This window comes from Pangasianodon hypophthalmus, chromosome 8, assembly GCF_027358585.1.
Source record: "Pangasianodon hypophthalmus isolate fPanHyp1 chromosome 8, fPanHyp1.pri, whole genome shotgun sequence".
Lineage (NCBI taxonomy): Eukaryota > Metazoa > Chordata > Actinopteri > Siluriformes > Pangasiidae > Pangasianodon > Pangasianodon hypophthalmus.
This window is the reverse complement of record NC_069717.1, coordinates 7911526-7932197: the sequence shown is the minus strand read 5'-3', so window position 1 is coordinate 7932197 and position 20672 is coordinate 7911526. Positions and strand designations below refer to the sequence as shown.

The 20672-nt window shown below is 38.7% G+C and overlaps 1 protein-coding gene and 1 long non-coding RNA gene across 2 annotated transcripts; both read left to right on the top strand.

The window, feature by feature from the left end:
- Nucleotides 1–2795: 2795 nt before the first annotated feature.
- LOC113533906 (uncharacterized) lies at nucleotides 2796–5115 on the top strand. The gene is made up of 2 exons (XR_003403468.3): nucleotides 2796–3588; nucleotides 3810–5115. It is a non-coding gene; the product is annotated as an uncharacterized LOC113533906 (long non-coding RNA).
- Nucleotides 5116–7399: 2284 nt separating this feature from the next.
- dalrd3 (DALR anticodon binding domain containing 3) lies at nucleotides 7400–18133 on the top strand. Its single transcript, XM_026929567.3, has 13 exons — nucleotides 7400–7777; nucleotides 8669–8973; nucleotides 9104–9399; nucleotides 10559–10617; nucleotides 10920–11021; nucleotides 11685–11749; nucleotides 13751–13809; nucleotides 13928–14010; nucleotides 14455–14581; nucleotides 15226–15284; nucleotides 15360–15476; nucleotides 15738–15806; nucleotides 16097–18133. The coding sequence occupies exons 1-13, from the start codon at nucleotides 7541–7543 to the stop codon at nucleotides 16214–16216; spliced, it is 1698 nt and encodes a 565-aa protein (XP_026785368.3). The 5' UTR covers nucleotides 7400–7540; the 3' UTR covers nucleotides 16217–18133.
- Nucleotides 18134–20672: the final 2539 nt, after the last annotated feature.

Below are 20672 nucleotides of genomic sequence, written 5' to 3'. Positions count from 1 at the left end.
AATAAACACATGCCCAAATCTTCATATGCCTGTTTCACTCCACATTTATAATGCCTGGGCCACAATACTATTATATATAATAGTATATACTATTATACACTACTATTATACTTATATACTGTGGACCTGACATAGTAATGTAGTCTGTAAATATATGGTAGAAAATGAATAAATCTATAAGTGACAAATGTCCATGTCTGTAAATGCAATTGCAATTTAAAAAATTGTTTAACTCTTATTTGAATGCTTCTAAGACCAGCAATTTACCATATTGTTGTTAAAGTCATCTGTACATTAAACTGCAGTATAATCTCACCAGCTGCTGAAACACAGAAAATCAGAGAAATCATATGACATAATTTAAAGTGTTTCACAGCTATCCTGAGATATTCCATCATTGAAGAGATATGTCTAAAGATGTTACATAGAGACGGTTTTTTTATGGGAATTGTCGCAGCACTTAAGTCAATAAGACATTTAACAAAAAGGCATGACATTACCACACACTTATTAAACGATGTTTCAGATTATCTGCCTCTAAATACAGCAAATGAAGGTGGGTTTAATTCTCCTTAACCTGCCATTTTCTGATCTCGATTGCTCCCAATCCTTGTAAATAGAGCTAAAAAGTCTGTATTTTTGTAAATCTCTACTTTTATTACTATTATAACCTCTAAATCCTGTTTTCAGGAACAAATCCATGTGTTAATTATAAAATATTGAACATGTTTAATATTTAAGCTACAGTGTAGTCTGGACTACACTCAGCAGGTTTAAAGGATTAAAATTGAACTTTACACAACACAGTGTAATCTAGGGAGATAATCATTCAAGATTAGCCTAAAATCAAAATTTTGTGAACATGTTGAGGGACAACGCGACCTCCAAGTCAACCTCTAGCGCACACGTTTCTAACCCCGGTCCTGGAAAATCCCCTCTCCTGTACATTTTAGTGTTTTCCCTGCTCCCAATACACCTGATTCAATTTATCAGCTAACTAACAGCCCTTCCTGAGTTCGAGCAGGAAAAAAATTTAAATGTGCAGTTCAGGGGGTTTGATCTAAAATATTTTTTAAAAAATTATACAGTTTATTCTTTAGGTGAATGGTTTTATCCAAAGTGACTTAGAAGCTGAGCCCAATGCAACTATACAGCACAGTAGTCGAGGGCCAGTAGTGGCAGTCCTGGCATATAAACTCCAATCTTCCAGTAAAGTTCCAAAATGTACAGGGCAGGAGGTCCCCCAGGACCTGTGAGTGTGATTAAGTTTAAAGTGAAACATCATTATCCTGCTATTTGGTACAATTTAGCCTAGACTGAGGGCCTACAGTGTGTTTGTGATGTGTATTTAAACACCACTACCTCATGTAATGAATGGAAATGATTCCAAAAGGCACTTTGTTCAAAAATCAGTTTATAGCTGTGCAAACATGAATGTATATGTCCCTGGACACAGAGAAAGGCGTTATGGGTAAGTGTGACTCACTGAGGAGTCACCACCAGCATCTTTACTACATGTTGCAGAACACTGTATATTTGGAATTGTTTTTAGGGTGAGGTCCAAACAAACCATCGACCCAAATTATAACTAGCACAAAAAAATGAAGCAGTTTGAGGAAGAATCTAACCCTAAAACTGATCAAAGGAGGCTACAGAAGACATATGCCGTCTTTTCTAATACTGCCTCACCTTTTCTAAGATAAAAGCTAATAATTTGAAACAGCTTGAATTACTGAGTATTTCTGTTGTATAAGCCATGCTCAGGGAAATAATGCAGATTTGGTTCAAGGTTCAAGGTTCTTTATTTGTCACATACATTACACTCATGTGATGTATTAATGTCGTGAAATGTTTTTCCTTGGTGCCTTGTCCCACAGTGCAACAGTGACACATAATAAAACGGAATATAATAAAAGCCGAATATAATGAATAAAATAGAAAAATAGAATAGAATAGAATCTAGTAAACAAAATACAGACGTTGATGAAAAATCAGATTGTCAGAACTAACTGTTGTATAAAGAATAAAATATGAAGTGCATACTGTTATGGGAAAATAATCAATGTCAGGGTGGTGTGATGTCATCCTAAATGAAGGGGAGTTGCTGTTACTGCCACAAAGTTGATTATTTTCCTCTAGCAGCATGCGCTGATGTGGTTTATTCCTCTTATACCACAGTAATTTGCCAACAATTCCAATTTATTAATGAACAGCACATCATATTCTTACGATGTGAGAATTTAAGGTTACGTTTAATGTTGTGAAACATCTGGAAAAACAACTTAGTTCCTGTGGTCTCTTAAGTTGTAGCAGTTATAAATAGTTGATCTCTCATCAGGATCTTTTTTTTTCTTTCTAAGAAAAAAAACAAAGAAAAACGCAGCTTGTCATGAAACTGGAAAGTACAAAATCCTAGAGATTCTCCTGTAGCTGAAAGCTTACTGAGCATTACAAAGCACTGCCATTGGAAACTCCTTCCATAAATGTTAAATAAGCGTGCCCTTATAGAAAAGTTCATCATATCAATGGTTAAACAGTTTTCTTTCTTAAATAACAACCAATTTTAATCCATTTATTATTAGGTTTAGGTAACGTGAAGCATCCGCCATACACAGCTGTGTGTGCGAGTTGTTACTACAGAAACAATAATGTATTAGAAAGAGCTTGTTAATATAAACCTGTGATTTGAATTACAGCCGGCTCTATTGTCAGAGCTGCTGTTAGAGAACAATAATCAACACCTTCTAACCTATCAGATTTGAGACTTCAACAGAGATGTGGTATGAAATCACTTGTACAATTGGTCTTTAAAACATTACAAAAGAACAGTCCACTGATAGTGATTTTCTGATGGGAGATAGTAAAGACTCTAACCTAAATGAAAATGTGGAGGCATCAGTAAATGCAGTGCAAGACAAATTTCCACAAATGATCATCAAGTGCATTTTTGTTTCATTGCTTCTTCTAGATATTTATTAAAATGCAACATAAAACTTTCTTTCTTTCTTTTTTATATTTCCATACATCCTGGTTTGGCGGGTGAGTACGTGAATGTCACATTACTAACTGGGCAAAACTGGATTTTGGGTGAGATGGACTTGCATTACATGTCTTCAGCCTCACAGCTCCAGGACAAAATGAAAGCTGCAAATGTTGAATATTAAACATAAACTGTATCTGGAGTGAGAGAAATACTGCCAGATTATTCCTTTAAGTGCTGAGCTGCCTTTGTTTTATGTTTTTGAGGCACTGAATCTATTAAGGACATACTTTGTCCACACAGTAAGTCATGGAACAATAAAAGGAAGGAAGTTGATTTGAAAAACATTATGTTTGAGAAGTTATAAGGACATAAAGGACATAATGGATGAGAAAGAGGAGAGGAGCAGAGGAAGAGAAGGATGGTGGGAGTGTCTGTGGGCAGCCCAGTGAAGAAGTGAAAGTGAAAATGTTTCTCAGATTTCTGAAGAGGAAGTGAACACTTATAAATACTCACACATATTCACATGAACAGACAGAACTGAGCAGCACGGGCGAGAGGGAGAAGTGAGAAAAGCCAGGACGGGTAAGAGTTGGCGGTCCTTCAAGGTAACTGTCTTATCACTCTTCATTTTATATTTCTGTTCTACCTACTTTTTTGCTTAGCTTGTCACTCTTGCAATCTATTTTCTTTCTTTTGTTGTTTTAAAGCTATTCTCTTATCGTTTCTCTTTTATTTGCCAGTACAATTATTTCCCTTTCGTTTCTTCACGCTTGTACGCATTGCTATTCAATTTCACAAGCTTCTGCTTTTATTCACTTCCCTACAGGAACACTGAGAGAGTCTCTTAAAGGAAAAGTAAGAAAGATTCATCCAAAAGGGCACTGTTGAATACCAAGAGGTGTTTCATCCCTGCGATCTGTCCTTTTGTCCCTTCTGCTTTGTGAAGTGAAAGTGCAGGAAGTGTATGTACAGAGAGACTGTGTACAAATGTTATGATATGTTAATATACAGTGAATAACGCTACACATTTCTTAATGCACCTCCTTGTTACCTTATCATGTATTCCTTTTTATTTTGTCTTTCTTACATCTGACTAGTAAACTCTCAGTCTTCACCTGAGATACTGCCCTTGCTATATTGGTGTGTTTTTGGTAGGGAAACAGGTTTTTCAGGCCTCCTGACTTTAGATAAAGGAAGATAAATAAACAGGATTGGCTTCATCCATGGAGAAACTGACGCCAACAGTGATAAAACAGCCTAAAGAATGTATGAGTTTTAATCAGATTTTACAACGTGCGTAACTGGGTTTTTCCTATCCAGTCCTATGTTCATACAATGTGCTCATAATATGTACGTCATCAATAGAAATATAAGTGTTCTGGTTAAAGAATATGAGACAGGACACTGATCATGAACATAGTTAATTGTAAAATACTGAAGAATATTTCAGGATTTGGTGATATCTCTACATTGATTTCCACCTTCGGAATTTTTCACGACCCTCGAACGTCGTGAACCTCAGCGGTTGGGTGGTTAACGGAACCCATAATGCAGCTGATTGGTTCATTAACAGCTGGATGTGGATTCCGTTTCCCGCCTTTCCTGCAATAAGGTGACATTTCTACAGTCTCAATTCTACATTCTCTGTGTTTGTTAGTAGCTGAGATGAGAAACTAGGTTAAAATGGCTTTAAAGGAACCATCTGTACGTGTTCTGCGAGTAAAAATAGTATTATGTTTGATACAGATTATAATAGACTTAATAATGAGGTCAGTACTCTGCCGTTTTAGTTTAGTTTAGTCTTGCACAGCATAAAAAAGGTCAATAACTGTACTTTTAAGTTGATTTGGTGCTGTCCATTCATTTCACACTTCTAAGGGGAGAAATTGTATTGATGTTGCTGCAGAATGACACGTTTTCTCCCGGATTGCCAGCTATACTAACCGCCACCGGGAACTTCGTGTCAGCCAGCAGTGACATCCAAATCTATCAATCACATCGCCACCAGCCTGTCAAAAAAAACTCTCTGGGCGTCTTTCAACTCAAGTCAAATCAAAAAAAAAAAAAAAAGAAAAGAAAAAAAACCCCTGAATTATTGTATTTATGTTGTCCAATAAAGAATGTAAAACCAATCTAATGCGTCTCTCTTTGTCTTTTATGTCTCACACACACTGAGAAGTGGGAAGTAACAATGTGCAAATACTTAAGTTGAGATTTACTTTCACCTAATAATTGTGACTTTTACTCAGATTTTAAAAGAAAAATCTCTACATTTCTATTCATTACATGTTCATTACATCATTTACATCACTACACTCATTTATAATTTTACAGTTGACTTTTAGCATCAGATAAGGAGTCAATCTAAATTCTATAAACTATAACACGTTACAGCAAGAATGAGACTTAATACCCATCATTGCAATCTATCTGCTGTTACGTATACTATGTACTTATCAGAGCAGTCTGTATTGTGACAGCTAGCCATTAGAATTGCGTTTGTATAATCAGTTATTATTATGCTAGCTAACATGTGAGAGCTTTGCAGTAAACCTTAGCTAATGTTGGTTCCTTCATGAAAGAGACAATAGCTTACCATGACTAATTAAAAATCATTCTCTGATTTGAGGCAGGGGTCTTTTTCGTTTCTGAATCTTACTTTCATTCTTTAAGTCAGTGTAAAAGTTAATACTTTTTACTTTAATTTGAGTGAAAAATTTGAAGCTGAACTTACCAGAGTATTTACACGTATTGTTTTTCCTTGTATTGTTTCATTCTCTAATGGGAATTGGCATTATGGTTTCTTTTAAGCATCCCATCAGGATCGAATGGTTTAAAATGGTTTCTAAGAGGCCACTTATTCTTGATACAAATTTGTTTACCATGTTAAATACCACAGAAGTCCGTTAGGTCCATTACATCTCCATTAAAGCACTGTTTATTACCCAAGGTTACCGTTAGAGACCACTGGACTCCTGGAGGACCTTTGAACCTTTTTTTTTAATTACCACAACACTGGTGTCTTGCTAAAATACCAGGGTTGTTTACTTTGTGATTATAACCTCATTTAGCAAGAAATGAAGAACCATTACAAACCATTGTAAAATCACCAGGACAATACTGTATATAAACCTGTAACAGGTGCCATGTTCTTTTCAGGACGTAACCTATGTCTACTGTAACTGAGGGAGCATTATATAATTTTACCTCCCACTATATGGTTCAAATCTGTTAAATGGTAACTACAGGCCAACATCTTTTGGTTTAAACATTAGACAGTAAGAGAGTAAAAGAGTTCAAAAGTTATGGAGAAAATGTGTAAAACTGCCAGGAGTACAATCTGAAATAAGAGAAAATCATTTCCATTGACTACATCAAAATCATTTGAAAAACTGACAAAACATTTTGTTCTATACAAAATCACATTTCAGTGCTAAGCCCGCTTTCTCTTTTTGTTCTGTATATGTGGCTAAATCCCAAATGCCACTCTTAGACTTATAGTGCCCTATGTAGGGTGTACAACAAGTACTTCATATGCTATATCCATCATGGAGGAAGTAAGGAAACTATTTGGGATTCAACTCACCACTGTGAGCACTGATATAAACCAGAAAGGATTATACAGTCTTTGCCTGAACAATAAGCTATTGCCTAATTAATAACTAACACTTAAACTTACTGTAAAATTCATTATGAGACATCAAATAGTTGTTTGAATTAAACAACTGCCTGACTAACAAAATATTTGAATCAAACCATTCCTTAAACTCCCAAAAGCATGCCAGCAGGTGCATTGGCAATACTGAATGAGTGTGTGTGTGTGTGTGTGTGTGTGTGTGTGTATGTGTGTGCACAGGAGGGTCCCCACTGACGGACTAGCATCCCATCAGGTGTATTCCCACTTCACGCCCAGTGTTCCTGGCATAGGCTCCAGATTCACCGCCATGCTGACTAGGATAAATCAGTTACTGAGGATTAATGCCTGAAGATTAACAGACTTATTACAATGTTATATACTCATTGTTCAAAATATAAAAGGAGTGAGGTGAGAAATTGTGTTTCTATACCATACGCCATGATGTAAGTGCCTGTCTGTGGATGTTTGAGTTTCAGTAGCATTTTATCTACAGAATTTACAATTTTAAGGAAAGAAAACACCAAGTTTTTCAAAGATGTAATTAGGAAAAAAGTGCCACATGGATTATGTGCACTTAATACAGTTTGTTAACCAAGTAATCAAGCACATTCAAACAACAACTTTAATAATAATAATAATAATAATAATAATAATACAAAGTTTATAACAATAAAAATAAAAAACTCGCCTAAACCCTGCCACACTTAAGATGGCGTCTTTCCAGAGCGTGTATGTTCCAGTGAAATGTACCGTACTGGAGCATTTTCCCTACTAAAAAGTTCCGGTCTCAGTGATTTGCTGGTGATCGATGTGCAAGGGAAGGAAAGCGCGTGGGTGTCCATTAGCGGCCTCACAGATATAATTAATCACACCAAGGTTTCAACTGAATGGTTATTATGTTCACATTGTGAACGAGGTGAATGATGGAGATTGCGGAAACGGCGCCGTTCCGGATCGGCTCCACTGTACGGGCGCTGCGGTGTGCTCTGCGGAGGGAAAGCGGCCACGAAGCCGAGTCAGAGCACACCGACAGCGGGGAGAGGAGCACCAGCGAGCGGGACAAGCTCTGGTTTAAAGAGAGCAGCGCCAAAAACCTGAGAAACCGAGACTTCCTGGCGCCCAACACGGTCCTGGCTACGCTTTACTCAGACGCGCAGGTAAGGTTCAGTTAGTAAAGGCATGTGTACTGCTGCCATGCTGTTTGTGTGGTTTACTAATGCAGGGACTGATAACAGTTGACATTGCTGTTATTGACCCAAACATTTGAAACCTGAGGCAGATGCTTACATCTCTCCACTGTCCTCAAAAACCCAGGACAAAAGCACCAATCATCCTGTGCTATAATAATCACATGATACTCAGTCACTTAAAACAAGACACTACAGCTAGAGAATTCTGGTTATTTATTTCAGATTTTTGGATATATTGCATCTATAACCATCTCTTAAAGTGCTAGAATAAATATGTCAAGACTCAACAGAAAAATGTTTATTTCAGTGTCTGATAGCTTAAAGTTAGCAACTTTGAAGAAGGCTTTAAGCTCCGCCCACTTTGGACAATTACGTCATTACATATACTACCCCTGAAAAACTTGTCTCCAGATCAATGTCATTTATGCCATTATGATATACATGTCAATTTACTCTATAAACCATTGTAAATTAGAGTGGAAACACATTAAACCATGTATTATTCTGTATTCAGAACCAGAAACGTCTGTTTAGTAGATGATCTGCATTCATGAAATTGTTACATGGATAGGGATTAGACGGATTTCTATCCCTATTCAGATATGGAATAAAGCATATCACAGTCATAATCGTCATGGGAATTCTAGTCTTTTATGTTATGTTTGACTTGATGTCAGTTACTTTTTCAATCCACTGACCGAGACAATCCAGAGCCGATCAGATTGCAGCTTTTAAGATTCTGAAGCTTGTGGCCTGAAGAGTGTACATCAGTTGCTTTGTGAGCCTGAGCCAGCTTGTAGCACATGTATGGATAGTTATATAACTGGTGTTTGTGTGTCCATGTGTGTCTGTGTACAGGTTCCTCCGGCCGTTCTAAGACGCATCCTCTCTCTCCGTGGAAGCGGTGTGTTACCACTTGCAGGATGTGACATCACAGCGGAGGGGCTGCGTGTAACAGTGGACCGCTGCACAGCGTTCCGAGGTGTTCTGTGTGGGATGAACGCATACCTGAGACCTGCCACTCAAAGACAGGGGTGTGTTCTGATCAACTGCCCCGCACTGCATGCCAAACAAGCCCCACCCACTCCAGACACTCTGACACTGGGGCAGCTCCGCACCGTCCTCATCGCTGACCACCTCGGAGCAGTGCTCCTGCGACAAGGGTGAGCAAACCTTGTGTGAGAGAGAGAGAGCTAGACAAAGACATAGAGACAGACAGAGAGAGAGAGAAAACAAAGGTATATAATATGCCCCTTGTGTGTTTTAAAATCTTTTTATAATCTTTTTTTGCAGTTACTCTGTGTCCTTCTGTCCTGCCCTGCCTGAGGAGAGTGACATCATCAGCTTCCTCCGAATCCTGGGCATCAATTGGCCGGCTGCGTCTGTGAGCTGGACCAGTGAGGAGAGAGAGGAAAAGATGAGGAACGCCCTGGAAAACTGTTCCTACAGAGAGACAGATGGAGAGAGAGGGAAGAGGGCGAGTAAGGGAGAGGATGGAGGGATGACAGAGGAGGTCAGGATAAACCTGAAGCGAGTGATGGAGGATGTAGAGCTGCAGGGTTATGACCCCACTCTTGGCACCTGCACAGGTGAAGACAAGTGTGTGTGTGTGTGTGTATGTGTATGAGTGAAATGCATTTAACTCCACACTTCCAGCCTTATTACTTAATTTAGATTTTTCTTTCAGTCACACAGTTCACTTTATATGACAGATGTCCTTAGTGTGAACAGATGTCTTCCCTGACACGACCCATACACACATTGTAAAATCATTAAACACAATTGCATTATCCACATTTGTCAAACAATAAAAAGCACCATATTTACAAAGGCAATCCACAACTGCAGTAGCTGTAAAATGAATGCACTGTCAGCACAAGCGTTCTTTGCAGTTTCTGTTTTGGGTGAAATTATCAGGTCTGCATGACGGTGAAAGAAAGCCAGATGCTTTTGCTGTTTCTGCACGTATTACTGTCACTTCATTGTAGGTGTGGGAGAGGAGCGATCACTAATCTGTGCATCCTCATTAATTTCAGTAGGATAGTTCCCTTTACAGTCACATGGTCAAGTGTCAGACATAGACAGGTGATAAATTAAATGAAAACCTAGTGGTTTTCTGTTGTGTTGAGGGACGCAATTATTTTTATTGGCATGGTTTGACTGATTACCTTTATCCTATGATGGAACATTTCTGTCCTGATAGGACTGGTCTCTGCCGCCATTCACAGGGCTCAAGTCCACACTGAATGGTTTAATGTGGATGAAATGATGTAAATCATATGATTTGGCACTTCACAGTCACCAGATCTCAAGCCAACTGAACACCTTTGGGAAATTTTGGACAATGCAGGTGTATGCGCTGAGTAGGTCAGAACAGGCAAAACTAGTTAGTCAACCACCAACATGGAGAGTTCCCTCTTGATTAGTTTTACATAAGGATAACATCCATCATAGATCTAAATTCTTTCGACACAGACAACAGATACAAAAACTGAAGAGTTTATATACAGAAAAAAGATGATTATATAGTATAGATAGTATGTGGTCAGGTACTCTCATCTCCTCTCCTTCCTCCATGCTGAGTTTAATCCATGTTGAAAATTTCTGGTGTCATTGCATATGGTTCCTGCTTAAATCTGGCGTGCTAAAAAAAATCAGACTGTAAAAATGTACATTTTCATCTACTATGCTTGTTTGTTATTGGTATAATAAGCGTAAATCTTCTCCTTCTTTCTCTCTCACCTACAGTGCAGCGCGAGGCATTGTGTCATCTGGCTCAGCTGGACAGAGCCGTAGAAGACTTTCCTGTGAGTCCCACATGGACGATATCATCACATATTTATATTTATTCAAATTTCACTGTAACAAAAGTTCTGCTGTTAACCCAATATTCAAACCTGCACTTGACCACATTTCTTTTTAACACAATATGTGACAGCTTCCTGGTGGATAGTAAATGAGAAAATAACAAAATTTATTCATTTGCTTTCACCAGGAAGCTCCTTTTGTTGGACCTGGTTGACTTTGTCCATGTTTTTGTATTTATTAGCAGTTGTAGATTGTTGTTTGTGCAGTATGGTTGATCTGTAGGACCCTGCCTTTCCTGCAGGTGTCCACGGTTACAGTGCTACATGTGACTTCCTGTCAGGATGAGTTCCGCCAACAGCAGACAGCCATGCTTTGGAGAGCTACCAGCGCCATGGCAACGCAGGTTTCTCACACACACTCACAGTCACATTTAAAAGAGGAACACTAAATATTAACATTTAAAAAAAAGGAACTTAGTATCGTCAGTCTCTCCGAAGCATGCACAACCACATGCACTCAGGTGACGCTGGTCTCTCTATTCAGCTTGGTAAAAAGCGTCTCTTACACATGCAGTGTGTGTGTGGCAGCCTGTGAAATCCCTTCACATGACGAAATTTAGACATTATTTTATATATTTCTGAAGACTACAGGATTTTCTGAATTATGTTTCCTTTTGCACACAACTCAATCACAAAAATAACATATAGATATAACATTTTAAAATCTGGTTAACACTTAAAAGTTAAAAGGAAGAAAACTGCATTTAAAGATTCCAATACAACTGCAGTGCATGGGCCAATATCTGCTTCCAACAAACATTACATAATTTCGTAAGGCAGGTATAACTTGATCAAAGTGTGATATTTACTGCATTTACTGTGTGAGGAAATCAGACTTAGCTAAGAAGGTTTTAGACATTTAGGCTGACACAGCGCTTCTTATAATGGCTCCTTACCTAACATGACTTTTGCAGGAACATCGCCAAGTCAACATTAAAAAGTAAATAAAAACATTTTCACATAGTTTTGGCCAATTTTGCATTTATCTCTGTGTGTCTGTCTGTCAGAGGCTGGTAGTGTGTGGTCCAGTAAAGACTCCAGGCACTCAGATGAGCGCAGCTCAATACCTGCAGTAAGTTATGCACTCTTCTGTACATACAAACTTACTATATATGTTAATATTTTAATGAATGCATCTGATACTTACACTGCATTGCCGGTTTATCAGGAAAACCTAATACATAGGAGCACGTTGTAGTTATACTACAATTACTGACTGTAGCCCTGCTGCCTGATTTGTCACACACCCTACATCCTGTCCATCATTAGAAAAGGACTGCCACAGGTCCACTGCTGACTTGATGTTATTTGATTGGTGGGCTGTTCCCTTTTCACAGTGACATGGTAGTGTGTGTTGTGCTGGTATGACAGAGCAGTAATGTTGGGTTTTGCAAACACTGTATACATTTCCTGGCTACATTATTACACATTGTAACTGTATAGCTTGAGACTATAGCACAGTTTCCCCATGCAAAGTTTGTGTTAATCATCCTCCAGCCCTTCGTCAGTGTCAGTTTCTGACAACCGGATGCTTTGTGGTCGGTAAACTGTTCTCAATCCCAAGAGGCTTAAAAACCACAGAAACATTACTGCACCTGATGCATTCGAAGCACACAAACTACCATAACACTACCATGTCAGTGTAACTGCTCTGCTGAGAATGTTCCACCATCCAAATAACACCTGCTCTCAGTGGTCCTGCGGTGGTCCCTTTCCACTGCTCGATGGGACATAATGAGCATACCAGCAGATACGCTGCAACTAACAGTATTAAGTGAAAAGACCAATGAGGGATGTAACCCAGTGACACTATCTGTATCTGTTTAGTACTCCAAATACCCATATCTGTATCTATATTCAGATTTAAACCCAAAGTGGGTGTAGCCTAAACCAAAAGGGGTTTTTGGCAGGAATTAAGTGCGAACCCTACCACTTGGCACCAGAAACAGTCGGGAAAAACCCCAGAGGTAAAAATAACAGCACTGTCAGCATAGTCTGTAAATTTTGGCTCTGACAGTTCCTCAACCTCAGCTAGTGATGTGGAGCAGTCTCAAATAGAGATGTGTGCGCAACTAATCCTGTTCATACAGCTAATATTTTTATTTGTACCTGCCTATGATATATTCTAATGTTCTACCGAAAATATAAATGAACTAGTAACCTAATATAAACAGCTGCGACCCTAACCAGGTAGTTATAAAGGATGCTGTTAATGAGAGATATCGAGCTGTAATGTTAATGAATGTGATCTTTCGTTTGTCCCATTAGCTTTCTATCTGACTAGTCGCTCATGCCCACATTAAATAAAAAAAAATCACATTTGCATTCCATTGGTTCTCAGTCCTGATTTACATCTTTAGTACCCACCAGATGCCCTGTGAACCTTTCTGGCAAGCTTTTATATATTATACATATACATATACATATTACGTGGCTAAAACCCCCAGCAGCTGACACTCTGGAAAGGTTTTCTACAAGATTGTGCAGTGTGTGTATAGGAATTTATGCCCATTAAATCAGTAGAGCATTTGTGAGGTCAGGCACTGATGTTGGATGAGAAGGTGACATTGATGTTCCCATTCATCTCAAATGTGTTAAGTGAGGTTGAGGCCAGGGCTCTGTGCACACCAAAATGGTCAAACTATGTCTTTGGGGACCTTGCATTGTGCACAGGAGCGCAGTCATGCTGGAACAGGAAAGGGCCTTCCCTAAACTGTTGCCACAAGGTTGGAATCATACAGTTGTCTAGAATTTCCTGTATTCTGTAGCATTAAATAAAGGGCCCGAACCCTTAAAAAAACCACCTGACATGCCTCCTCCACCAAACTTTACTGTTGGCACTATGCATTCCGGTAGGTAGCGTCATCCTGGCATCCACCAAACCACAGAATCCACTATCTTACCTCAAATTCCTGGATGGTGAAGCGTGATTCATCACTTCAGAGAACATGTTTCCACTGCTCCAGAGTCCAGTGGCAAAGGTGGAAGGGTGATAATTATACACAAATAAATAGATCTATCTCTGTGTGTGTGTGTGTGTGTGTGTGTGTGTGTGCATGCAAATTCTCTTCAGATTAAGAAGAGCTCAGATGAAGGAAGCTTCAGAAATGAAATATGGAGAGCAAGTGGAAGGTAAGTGAAGGTGTGTATGTGTGTGGCTAGACAGGAAGTGAGCTCAGTGTGTGTGAGCATTGTGCATGAGAGTTACATGTGTGTGAAAGTGACTCGGTTTGTTCTGGTGACCTTGTAGGACAGACCTGGGATGACATCATCAGAGTGATGACTTGTGCCACAGTGCGGTTTGAGCTGCTTTCCACAGCACACACGAGCCCAGTGAGTGTGTGTTTGAGCACATATGCATGTATGTCTGCACGCGCTAGAGTAGTCCAGTAACTTGTTATTATATGACCAAAGAGTATGTATGTGTGAAAATTTGAGGTTGTAATTATTATTGTATGTTTATATTTAGAGGGGCTCTGTGGCTTAGTGGTTAGCATGTTAGGCTCACACCTCCAGGTACTCCGGTTTCCTCCTCCAGTCCAACGACATGCGTTGTAGGCTGATTGGCCTCTCTAAACCTGGCATCTCCAGGGTGTCTCCCGCCTTGTGCCCTGAGTTCTGGGATAGGCTCCAGGCTCCCCATGACCCTGTGTAGGACAAGCAGCACAGTCGATGGATGGATGGATAGATGGATGGATGGATAGATGGATGGATGTTTATATTTAAGGTCATTGTAGCAGAGATGACTGAAATCTCTTTTTGACATTATCTTATTAGGTGACTCTCGATGTACAGCGTGAAGTGGGCGTGTCTACAAAGGGTCCAAGGGGAGGAGTCTTTGTTATGTATAACTGTGCGAGACTACACACACTCTTCAGCAGCTATGAAAAAGGCGTAGAGCAAGGTGAAGCACACACACACACACACACACACGATAGGGCTATCAGAAGAAATTTCACTGTTTGAATACTATTAGAAAATGTAATCATGTTTACATATCTGAAAGCCAAAAGCGTACATTTTAGTGTTTAATATCCGAAATGCACATTTCCTTTTTTGTTAAATAACCCTTGTTGCTTTATACAGGAAAAGAGGATTGACATAGGAATACATTATTTTTGTTTTTTGTCAAATATATATTTTTATAGTCATCTATATATCTATCTGTCTATCTATTATTATTATTATTATTTTTTTTTTTTTAGTTTTTAACAGGTACTTATTGGAGTCACATTTCTCGAATCTCAAATTCGGTCTTAAATTCTATTGAACAGTGCACTAATTAGGGTCTACAGCGGTTACACGCTATGTAGTGAGCACATACTGTGACGAATAGAAAACCATTTGCTAAATATCAGCAGCACACTCAAATTTTAAACATATTAATATTACCATTATGATATTAAGACCCTAGGATATTATTTTCCTTTTCCAATGTTTTTGATACGCTGAACACAGAGTGCAGCCCTACTGCTACGGATCATTCTGCCTGCGGCTTTTTAAATTTATAGACTCATTAAAAATTCATGTGCAATGGCTGTTCTGCAGGCGTCTACCCCGAAATCCCAGCAGGCACAGAGTTGGATTTTTCCTCTCTAAAAGAAGAGGTAATTCAACATGCACATTGATTTTATACAGAGTTCTAAATTCTGCACTCCTTACAGTAAAACTGTATCCACTAGGGGGAGTGGCTTCTTCTTTTCAATTACCTCATTCCATTCTCGGAGCTCCTGGACCAATCAGGACAGACGCTGGAGCAGGAGGGAGTGGGAGCCAGAGTTAATTTAAGAACAGAGCAGGTTTGTGAAACACCTTTAGGTAGTCGATGTGTACTTTGTGACATTAACACTTTGCTAATCTGCGTGAAAATGCAGTGGTATATTTTAGCTGCTCAGAAAATATTTTCATATGTTGTCTTTTTTATGTTAATTAATTTATGTTAATTCATGTTAAATAACATTTTGATGTTAGTTAGAAGGGAATTAATATATAATCAGTACGGAAATTCCTTAACTGTACTGTCAGTATTTATCTATAGCTTTGTCTGTTGTATTTTGCAGGTCTGCAGATTCCTGGTGTCCCTCAGTAAAGACTTTAGTTCATATTATAACAGAGTCCATGTACTTGGGGTAAGCCTCCCTCTTTGTGTGTGTGTGTGTGTGTGTGTGTGTATGTGTGTGTGTCAGCCTGTCTGTACTAGCAGCATGGAAACATTGATTAATGTAATTTTAACAGTTCACATGGAGTTCAGTGACATTAACCTCCCACCCTTTCTTGCATTGTCATCCTTTTTTCTCTCTCCTCCCATCTCTTTTTACACTCCACCCCTCTTTCCATCTGCCTACTCTCCATCTGCTTTGTCTTTCTTTCTCTATCATCTCTTCTCTCTTTCTGCTGCTGTCCTTCTGTCTCACTCTAGGAGCCGTTACCTCATCTTTTTAATCAGATGTTTTGCCGGTTGTTGTTGCTGAAGGCTTTGAGGGAACTTTACCACAGCGCCTTGGATTCTCTAAATCTGCCTCCGATTCCACAGCTATAGCTCTGAGTCATGACCGCACCAGTACGTCTAAACGAACAATCCACATTACATAGAAATGTGCTTGAAATGTTTAAAAGTAACAAGGAATATACCTGAAAATTGCTACAAATCACCCTAAAACACACCAAGAAGTATTAAACAACTTGTCCTCAATTACACAAATAAAATGCTGTAATACATGCGCTGGTTCCGAAAAAGTTCCCAAATATTTCTCTTATCCTAAACTATAATCTTTACTTAAATGCGACTAAAAAGTAAAAAGTTTCTATCAGAAATTCTCTGCAGAAACCACATAACAACCACAACACATGACCTTATGCTGTAATAAATACTGCTCCATAACTGTCTTTTGTTATTGTTATGTGTTTTCCTTTATACCACAGCGCTGTTGTGCTCGTTTTACTAATTCCTTGTTTCTATAGTAACGGCTCATTCACAGGGACTTTTGTAGTGGACGTTCCACAAACAGATTCCTAAAGGTGTTGTATATCAAAGAAAATTGTTGATTCATTGATATAGTGCAGTTTTCTGTATATAGGGCTTTATTTAATATTGATGGAAGGAGTCTCCAGTGTCAGTGCTTTGTAACAGTCAGTAAGTTTTCCCCCACAGGACAGTCTTCAGGACAGAGGACTTTGCGCTTTGTGGTTTCTCTTTAACATGACAAGCTGCATATTTTTGGTCTTAATTACTTCAAGATAGTGAAAAAGTGCGGCTGCTGAGGGAATGCACTGTCACATTCTTTACAGTTTCCTCTTTCATAGCTTTTATTTCACCTCAGAGGTGCTGCCACTTTTTCCGAACTCCTGGCACTGTTTTTTACTTCTTGGTGCTTTGTCATGTCAGCTGTCCATGTATTGTGTACGAGAACTAAACACACAAACACCCTCTGTTCAGCAGTCTCAGTTGTTCATTATAATGGGTTTTAATAATGCTTCATATTAAGCATTCATTAACTAACATTATTTAATGCATTAGTTAACATTAACAAACCATGAACTTTAGCATTAGTAAACCATGTAATGTTAAATTATCACATGTATTCAGTGACATTTGTTTAAATGTTAACTATACACTCCTGCATCGACTGATGTTTATTCAATCCATGACTAAAAATAAAATCCACATATAAATTAGCAAAATGTAAATTATAGCATGTTCCTAAATGTTCATATTTTCCTGGTGTAAATATTGGAGCTTGCTTTTCAGTCTTAGTTCTGATTTTTGTCACTTAACAGCCGCATACATGTTAATTAAGCTTATTTGGCTTAATTGGTGTATTATTAAAAAAAAAAAGCATTAATTAATCCAAGTGATAATTACTGTGTTAATGTTATTTATGATTTATTAATGCTGAAGTTCATAGTTTGTTCGTGCTAATTACTGTGTTAAATAATGTTAGTTAATGGAACCTTAAGGCAAAGCATTACAGAGATTTATACATGCATGAAAGTCACACACTGTAGAGTAAGTTTCATTCTGTGTAAATGACCGTGTCAGTACAGGACACACTGCACTGGTTCCTGTCAGAGGTTACATAAACATTACAGAGTTTGTACCAGTCCACCATAAGCCCTGTCTCTGATTTAAACGGACCCTTTAATTACAATATTTACCACTTGCTGTGTCAACCTGTTTTACAACCGACTTCATCTACCATGCTTTTATTATCATTAATCCACACTTTACAGTTACACACGTGCCATAGAGAGTAAATGCCGTTCTGCCTATAGCCTGGCTCTGTATATCCGTCCTGTACATTTCACTGTTCTTAACACTGTATGTGTGTATACATATATAAGGAGAGAAATAAGGTTATTTCTTGACTCATAAGTGTTTGTCAGTATTTTAAATGACTGTATTATAAAAAGAACAATCAACCCTGCTTTAATCAATAAATGAGTGTTTATCTCAGGATTTTTTCTTAACAGTTGTTCTTTGGGGTTTGGTTATTTAATGGTGCATTTGACAAGATTTGTCAAAAATTGGCAAAATTGGGAGATCGTGAGTTCAAGTCCAGATGATGCCACATCCATCCATGGCAAGGAGACCAAGAGAGCAAAATTGGCTGTGTTCTCTGGGTGAGTGGGGTGACGTTCTCTCTCCCTCTCTCCCTCTTTCCCCTGTCAATCACAGTGATACTAGCTTATGATGGGCTATCATAAGGATAGCAAGCAGATAGTGGATAGCGCTTTCCTCCAAATGTGTTACACTGCCCTGTGATGCAGCGTGAGCAGCAGCTCGAAAAGATGCGGTTGTCTGGCGTCATGTGTCTCCGAGGAGGCATGAATTATGCTGTGTTCGAGGCGAAGTTGCAACTCGTAATTCCCCGCCTACAACTGGTAAAAGCCACTGAAAATGCTGCCTCAACTAGAAATTTCAACTCGTCAACTTGGGGTAGTCTTCTCAGCTACCAATTCCTTCCTGTTTATGGAGTGATGTCAAATCAACCTGGCTGCTCACACTGTGAAAAGTTTTTAAATTAGTTTATAGCAGTATTGGCTATAGATCAGTTAATATACAGACACGGTACTTGGTTAAATCTACAATATTGACCATAATAATCGCTGTTATCACTAACATTAGCCAGCATTAACTTGGTGCTAAGGCTGCTTGCTACTGTCCATTGGTGTTGCTGTGCTGCAATTTTGAGTCTAAGATGTTGCATGAACGTTTGAAGTTCACTATAGTAGAACAGTACCAATAGCCACTCAGGTCTGTAACTGTAAAAGTGCAGTTAAAGTAGCTTTTTATGAGCTTTACCTGCTCCGACAGAGCAAACAAAAGACGTGTTTGCAATGAGGCGTACCAAGGTGGGAAATGACATTATTACAACTAACAAATTACCACTTACAAGGCATCATGAATGCAGCATTAGCCTACCCACCCCCGTTTCCCCCAACCCCACTTAGTAACGGTTATATAGAAACTGATGGGTGGGAACTGGCCAAGATTAAATTAGCAAAATTAGCAAAAAATTAGCACGATTTAGTCTCTAAAAGGTAATAGGTAGAGTTGAGTAATATATATGAATGATGTTTCAAAATCTAGTGGAAAGCCTTCCCAGAAGAGTGGAGCAAAGGGGGGACTACATCTGGAATGAGATGTTCAACAAGCACATGTGGGTGTGATGGTCAGGGGTCCGCAAAGTTTTGCCTATATATTGTATCCTATTTGTACTAGCAATAAAATAAAACAAGGCTATTGCACCTTTAAAGTTGGAATAACTAATGAATTCTAGGCATAAATATAACAACATGTACAAATATTCTGTCCTGCTTTTTGAGCCGGGTTGAGTGTACAAAATAATCTAAACTGTAAAAGATCAGATAGTGTCTGCATGAATTTAGGAACTCTGGATCTTCATGAGTCAGTCAGTAATTGGGTTTCTTTCTAAATACACAATATTTGTAATCTGCAGTATCTTCACACATAGCTAATAGGAAAATGATGTATTGTAGAATTCAATTCAACTGGGCTAAAATCCAGGTTCTTACTGGACTTCTTCATATCTGATAATGGCTTTAATCGGATTTGAGATATTGTCATCTTTTTTTACAGCCACTTGAACAGTCTGCTAAATGCAGACACCGAATAATGATCATGTTATTAATGTGCACTCATTTGTTCGGATTGTGTGTTTATTATTGATTAGGATGGAACTGATGGTGATTAGACACTAATGATCTCTGGGATGATGACTTAAATATGGATTATTGGATACGTTTCAGGCTTCACCCATAGTAACGGCCCTCACTTCCCATTTCTTCCCTCAGTAGTCCATCGACTGGTCAAACGCTTGTCAAAAACAAAGGCAGAGAAGAAGACGTCCCTGACTGATACAGTTAATTTCTTGCTAAATGAGATTTCTATTTTTGGAATATTTTTTAAACCTTATTTAAAAAATGCCACTTTCTCCAACTTGACTATTTCTGTCTTAAACTTATGAAAGTATCTTCAATCAGTCTGGGAAGAAGCTGTTTGTGACTCTGCATGATAACAACAAACTATAAATAAGACTCCAGAATAAGTTGAGAGGTTAGCAGACTGGAGCTGGAGGAAGTGTCTCGCAGTGATAAGTGTAGAGGGACAGAGAGACGAGAGTCAGAGGAGCACCGACTGATTTCATGCCCCTCATCTTCAGAAACACTGAGCTGCTCAGGTGACCGTAATAAAGAGAACACAACCTGGCAAGCAGAACTGATGACTTCCTCTGTGTGTGTGTGTGTGTGTGTGTGTGTGTGCGCGGGCTGACTCAATGCCAATTTGCATTGGCAAAGTTCCACAGCTCCGTTGCTCATTCTGGTCATGTTGCGAGGTTTTTTTTTTTAATCTTCTGTCCCCAGGTGTTACTGGAAGTGAAACAGCTATTGTGTACTTGAAGAGCATCAGACAGTGCGATCAAGCATGTACAACATACAGTTGTATACAGTTCCATACAAAAAAAAATCAGAAA